The sequence below is a fragment of the Phaseolus vulgaris genome, chromosome 3 (assembly GCF_051622355.1).
Source record: "Phaseolus vulgaris cultivar YP4 chromosome 3, ASM5162235v1, whole genome shotgun sequence".
Taxonomy (NCBI): domain Eukaryota; kingdom Viridiplantae; phylum Streptophyta; class Magnoliopsida; order Fabales; family Fabaceae; genus Phaseolus; species Phaseolus vulgaris.
In genome coordinates this window covers 37,937,371-37,943,954 of record NC_143500.1, presented here as the reverse complement: position 1 = coordinate 37,943,954, position 6,584 = coordinate 37,937,371, and the positions used below count along the sequence as shown (strand labels likewise).

The 6,584-nt window shown below is 36.7% G+C and overlaps 1 protein-coding gene across 3 annotated transcripts; it reads right to left on the bottom strand.

Annotated features, from left to right (window-relative positions):
* Window positions 1-203: 203 nt before the first annotated feature.
* LOC137807385 (E3 ubiquitin-protein ligase XBAT32) lies at window positions 204-6,270 on the bottom strand. 3 transcript variants are annotated; one of them, XM_068608008.2, is made up of 12 exons: window positions 5,708-6,267; window positions 5,513-5,632; window positions 4,833-5,360; window positions 4,689-4,748; window positions 4,473-4,544; window positions 4,207-4,376; window positions 3,960-4,120; window positions 3,245-3,303; window positions 3,068-3,114; window positions 2,272-2,412; window positions 1,448-1,539; window positions 204-939 (listed from the first exon to the last, which is right to left on the bottom strand). In XM_068608008.2, the coding sequence occupies exons 3-12, from the start codon at window positions 5,025-5,027 to the stop codon at window positions 410-412; spliced, it is 1,527 nt and encodes a 508-aa protein (XP_068464109.2). In that variant the 5' UTR covers window positions 5,028-5,360; window positions 5,513-5,632; window positions 5,708-6,267; the 3' UTR covers window positions 204-409. The 3 variants fall into 3 exon arrangements, with proteins under 3 accessions (XP_068464109.2, XP_068464111.2, XP_068464110.2); XM_068608010.2 differs by having other exon boundaries at window positions 4,833-5,391; window positions 5,708-6,207; XM_068608009.2 differs by having other exon boundaries at window positions 5,513-6,270.
* Window positions 6,271-6,584: the final 314 nt, after the last annotated feature.

The window sequence follows — 6,584 nt, the reverse complement described above, 5'->3', positions numbered from 1 at the left end:
CCAACTTTAATGAAACTGTGACGTGCCCCTAACATCAGATGTGGCCTTCTCCATGTGCAAAGAGCAATCTTTGGTCCAAATTTCATAGTGTCTGCACTCCGTAAGATATATCACAAAGCATAGGATTTTCCTTCAGGTAGTTCACTGGTTGCTATTAAGTAATTATAAACCACGAATTCCACATAGATCTGTTTGCATTTACGTGCACCAAAACATGAATCTTGTCGAAATTATTATGTATGTTGCCAAAAAAGTAACGCTTGTCCCAGCTGAACAAATGGGCAAGGTATGTTTACAAGCTAATTAGTGGTAGAACAGTGGATGATATTTGCAATCATGAATATAACGTTGGATACTGTTTACGTTGGTGTGACACAAAGAAAAAGCTTTATGAAAGACCAAAATGTAATCAGCATCCACTGCCTGTGGCAACAGTTTGATTGAGGGAACAAAACCATGACTTCCTTCTCTCCGTTTGAGAAGATGATCGTCTTAAACTGGAACCAGAACACCTTGCCAAATGGTTCTTCACGTTCCTGCTCAAAGTGCAAGGAACTAAAGAGGGGCTAACTTCTGCTCCCAAGCAAAGGCTGGGGTTGATTTTGAATGAGGGGAGCGCCTGACAGCTCTTGGAGCGAAGTGTTCTTGAAGGGGAAGAAGTTTTGGATCCACGTGATGTTGGTTTGCAAAATGGGGTGGTCATGTCAGAGGAATCCTCCAATACTTCACTTGAACAAGTGCAAAAGGCGAGGGACAGATTTGATGGCCTTTGCATTTCTTTCTGTAGGGGCCTTGCGTCTGGAAGCTTCACAAATGAGACTATGCCGTGCCTGCAGAGAGGGCAAGCAATTGAACCTGGGGGGGAAGTTGTGGTTGTTGAAGTAGAGTTTGTAGAACAAAGATATAAAGCACATTGTGTGCAGAACTCGTGATCACAACCTGCATGCACCATCAACATGATGTAGGAATGAAACAACATATATAAACAGTATCTCGAGGCCATTATTGTAGATATAAAACTACTAAACAACAGCAAAAGAAAGAGAGTAAGGCAGGCCTATTATAAAACAAGATGAATTCAAGAAATGATAGCAGTCTTCTATCCGCTTCTCATTTCTACAGCACATTGGAATACCACATGCAACCCGTATAAAGGGGATGGGTGTGACCGGCCCTTGTAAAATCTAGAAACCATATCGAAGATTGATGTCTATATACGTAACCATGTTAGTCAAAATTAAACGACTTTAATTATAGCCAGAAAATGAAATGTGCTGTTTCTATACAAAAAAATTGCTCCGCAGCAAAATTTAAAATATAACACAACCCTTTTGCCTGAAAAGGCTAAATCATTCGCTACACCAAAGAATCTAATTGCATACCATGGATCCAGCATTAATACTAAACTAAGAACAGATGTTTGATTGCCCATTTAAGAGGAGTGTACCTTCTACAGCAACCATGCATTTCCTTTCCAAGCAAACAGCGCATGGATCTAAGCATGTTGGAGCTAATTCATTCGTCCTCCATCCACATTCTCTGTCAAGGAAGATCGCAACAGAAACAAAAGGAGGAGGGGCAATATTAGAAATCATTGGAACACCCCAATTTGGGGTAGAGTTAACTCGATAAATCAAATCAAGTGTTGATAAAAATTTATACTCTGTATGTCAAGATGTAGTATTTGCTGTGAAAAAATGTGCACATAAATGTTGGCATGTCTAAGTTTAGGGTTTAGGATTTAATATTAATAATCACATAAAGTAAGCCAATTCATTGTGTACAATTTAGGGGTAAATTGTTTCATAGAGCAGTAAAGACATAGTTTGACCAAACATATCCCGAGTTTAGCGTAACCTATGAGCAGATCAAAAAATGTTTCCTAGTTACGTCTATGACGCTGGATCTCAAATGAAATTATTGAACCCAAAAAATACGTAACATGTATAATTAGAAACATAATCACATAAAATCACCAGTTAAATTTAAATTATTTCCATCAATTCTGTTGAAAAATCAGGCCAGACAGACACTACAGTCAAAGCATGATATATCAAATCTACAACCTGCTAGTTGATTTGAAGTCAGAGCGGACTGAACAAATTAATAGAAAGAATTGTGCTTATGAAAATATATTGTTGCTAATTCTAGAAAACAAAAGTTTTCAATCGGTTCTCCAAATGAGGAGCATAGCAGATAGCACCAAATATCATACACTCCAATAAGAAGAAATTAGTTGAATGAATAACAGAATAGAGCTAATACACATACCTAGCAATTCTTACAATGCTCATGAGAGGAAGAGATATATATGGAGATGGAAGAACTTGTAGGGGTTCTGCTGGAGGTGTTTTTAAGATGTCCTCAAGCCAGTCTCTATGCCACGAACGAGCAACCATCAAGGGCGTCCATCTTCAAAACAAAAATCATTGAAACCAAAAAATTATACACCCATCATTGACAAACAAGTGCTTTCGACAGCATAAATCTCCGGTTGCTTTATTCAAATGCAACATAGCATTACAAGCACTACTACGCTTGTGGTAGGTTCAATTGTCTTTCATCAAGTATAGACAAAAGGATTCTTCAAAAGAATGCAGTCAGAAAACAATATTATCCTCGATTCAAATTGTAATGAAACAGACAGGCTCTTGCAAATCCAAGTCATACGGATAATACTACAATTCAAAATATCATGATGAACTGGCATTTCATTTCAAGATGAGCAATGGAAAAATCCAATTACAATTCACAAAGAAGAAAAAAATGAGGCTATTTTTTAGAGCACAACTTCATAGAAGAAAACACAATAAAACTCAGAAACATGGATGACCAAGATAATCAGGATTAAACTTTAGTTTCTGGTCAAACGCCAAGGGGTCTATAGATTCATTAGTATAAGATTTTTCAAGAATAGAAGACAAGGTGGCCGGGAGTTGTTTGGCTCCTTTAGGAAAGCGATAATTTTTCCATCTACAGACCAAAATATTAATATCTTTGCCATCTGAGGGAGTAAGTAGGATAAAGTCATCACAGATCAAAAGGTAACAGAGACATTTAGATGTACCCATTTGCATTCTCGGCAGTCATATCGGCACCCTTGGCAATCAACAGCTGAACCAAACAATAACACAAAATTAAAAAGGAAAGGAACTTCAATATGCTGATGCCCTATTAATTTGGATGAATAATATATTTTCAGTTGCAAAAGTATGTTTTCTTCTAAAGGAAGATAGAAACACACTTGACAGCATTGGGCATTTCCACCACATGCAGCATAATGAAGTGGCGTACTTCCAGAACCTGCAAAATAAGTATGAACAGCAGTTATTAAGGGTGAAACTGATTAAATTAGCTCAAACTTACTGTGATATGTTCAAATTTCTTAAAATATCTTTTAAGCTGTGTTCCAACTTACAGTGTTTAAAGTAACTCTAGGGTGGAGGGGGTCAACATGTAAATGCATACTTGATGCTGACTCACAACCATACTTATAAGGTTTAAAAAGAGATGAAAGAGGGGGAAATCCACTCAGTCACTAATGGTAATCTCAAAAGATGGGGAAAGTAATGTGGAATGATATATGTAACTATTTTTCAATCACTTTAGGAGAGATGACTAATTGTGGAAATAGAATGTAATTGAGTTACAATTTAGCTCCAGCTACTCCAATTTTTGTGGCCCTAGACATTTCTAACAAAATTTCAATACAAAGTTTTCACCTGCTAATTTTCAGTTCAACCAAGCAAATCCTGAAGCCAGCCAGGAAACAGAAATGGAAATGTTGAAATTATTAGTGAGAAACAACAACTGGTGCAGTTTTTTTAGTTAGAGAAAGCAGCAGCAGCAGTGCAGTTTTGATAACACAGTGGAAAAAGTAATCTACTTAGTCATATATGGTGAATTTCCAAAGCAAATATTGGACTTCACTATATGAAACAGAAATGTCAAACAATTACCAATTAAATCAATGGTAGTTCCATCCTCCACCGTAACCTCGCACACAGAAGCTCCCAAGTCTAAGAGTAACTGTACACTTTCAACATGCGCATTCAATGCTGCCATATGCAGAGCAGTGATCCCTCCATCAGAAGTTTTGTTAATTACCTCGCGAAGACCACTTTGTATGCAACCATTTAAAGATAAAAATTAACTCATTGCCACAGCTGAAGAAGCAGTAAGACCTTTGCGTGAGAGACAGAGTACCTTTGATCAAATTCGGAGATTGATTTTTTATCACCTGTCTGTAATGCATTCCAGAAGTTACCGGTGCTAGGTATATAGTCTGCCAGGATTAGCCGAATGCACCTGGTGTGGCCATTCAAAGCAGCCAAATGAAGGGCAGTTCCTCCATTTAGGTAATCAGCTTTATGGATCTGCAATCAAATTTAACAACCAATGTTTTACAACTCAATAATTCATCTGACTGTTAGCAAAATATGCAACAAAATTGCTTGATAGTCCGATCATACATTGGCTTTAAAAATAGTCAAGGTCTGAACCACCTCCCAGTGACCATGTTGACAAGCTTGCATCAATGCAGTCTGTTAATGTTATAATAAAGTGTGAAAAGTAAGTAAAAGAAATGGCCCTTTCTATAATCCAAACCGGTAAAACTTGCTCTGTGATGTGACATGTAAACTGTGAATAGAATTGAAGAGACATTAAAACAAAACAACATGGATTACCTGACCGCGATAATTTCTGAGATTGATATCAACTCCGGACTCAAGCAAGAGATACACTATCTACATCAACACAAAACACAGTTGATATTTTGAAAATAATTTTAAAACATAATACAAGGAGTTGGAGTACATTGAATAAAGTACCTCATGGTGGCCATGAGCGGCAGAGTAATGCAAAGGGGAATTGCGAACACCAAAAGTGGAATACCTTGCAAGACGGGGGTTATATTCCAACAAGGCTTTGGCCTCTTGAACATCCCCATCTCTTGCAGCAGAAACTAAGCGCTCACCAGATGCAGAACAACCGAAAGAATTCCCCACCAGGCTCAGAAACTTCATATCCCTCACAAACAAAACCACAATACAATTAACTAGCTATTCAGGAAATCGGAAGCAGGGTTTCTTCACAGCCTCATCAAAAGGCACCAATTTCTCTTTTGGACAAACACCCCCGACATGAGATCATCAATCCAGAATTCTGATATCAAGTAAAGGTTTGTTGGACAGATCTTGTTCTCTGTCAAAGGTTCAATCCCTCTACCAAACCAACAACAACTTAATCAAAATTTCTCACGCATTCGAAAGAATTGGTTGTAACAGTCAAAGCCCCACATGATTCTCGAGAGAGATGGAAAACAGGTTCCGGTAGTTTTTGTCCACAACTCTTCGAGTCTGCGCAACCAATGAATTGCCAACTTTAAAACTGTTCATTTAAATATTAAAAAACATTTTTTACAGATTGGTTCAACCCTTCGTGAACTTCGAGAAACCGAACAATAACACAATTATTTTACAATACATAAAAAAAAAAAATATCCTTGTACCTTTGGGAGAATTTCTATTCTAATTTCAATTTGCCAAGAGGGTACTGTGAATCTGACACCAACTTCCAACTATTCCTTTCAAAAAATGATTGGTGGGATTACCATTGAGCATTAACCCACCTTCCAAATTACACAAACCCACATCAGAATAAATCTATCTATCTAAAAAAAAGCATGAAAATCCACAAACCCAACCTCGGAAGGATCAAAACCCAGGTGGTGGAATATGTGGTTTCTGGGAGAGGAATGATCGCATCAAACCTCCTCCATGAAACCCCACCAGATGCAAAATCGTTGGCAACGACGAAAACAGAAAAGATTTTTGTTTTTTCTTAAACTGGCAATTTGCTAAAAATAATGTAAGAAGATGGAATATCCAAAAGGGTGACAGATGTTATGGGAAAAGCAAGCTTTGTGTGCAGCTTCTTGAGGCAACAACGAAAGGCGTGTCACCATGATTGGATATTATTAAGGAGTCAACTTGGTAGTTGTGTCGTTTCTTTCGTTGTCCCCTCCCTTTGCGGAGCAAGAATTAGAATTAGAATTCCTTCTAACTGTTCATACTATCGAACAACACACACAGATCGAGGTCCTCAATCTTGGTACTACCTGACTCGTCCCCTTACCCAGGGGTCAAAACATCTATCTTAATTACATCAAACATTAATATTAACTAACACAATACCTATGTTTTCAACTTAATAATTACAAGTGTAATGCTATTAATTGCTTGCCACATAAAATTAGTTATCCACTCTAATGTTTTGTTTGTAAAGGGATGAATTAGAGGAGAAAGATAAAGGAAAGATAGTGGAAAGTGAAGATAAATAAAAATAAAAAGTTTATAAAATTTTGTAACTTATGTAATAAGTGTAATTGATTATTTTTTTTAGTTAATAAAGTTATAAGATTACAATTTTTTCTATTTTTGTTAAAATGAAATATGATTATTTATTTATAAATAGAGGTTATGTGTGATTAAAATATTATCTTTTCTGTGAACTTAATTAAAAAAAAATAATTATTTAATATTGTGAGTACATGCAATTGTTAATGGATTTTGATAAAATTG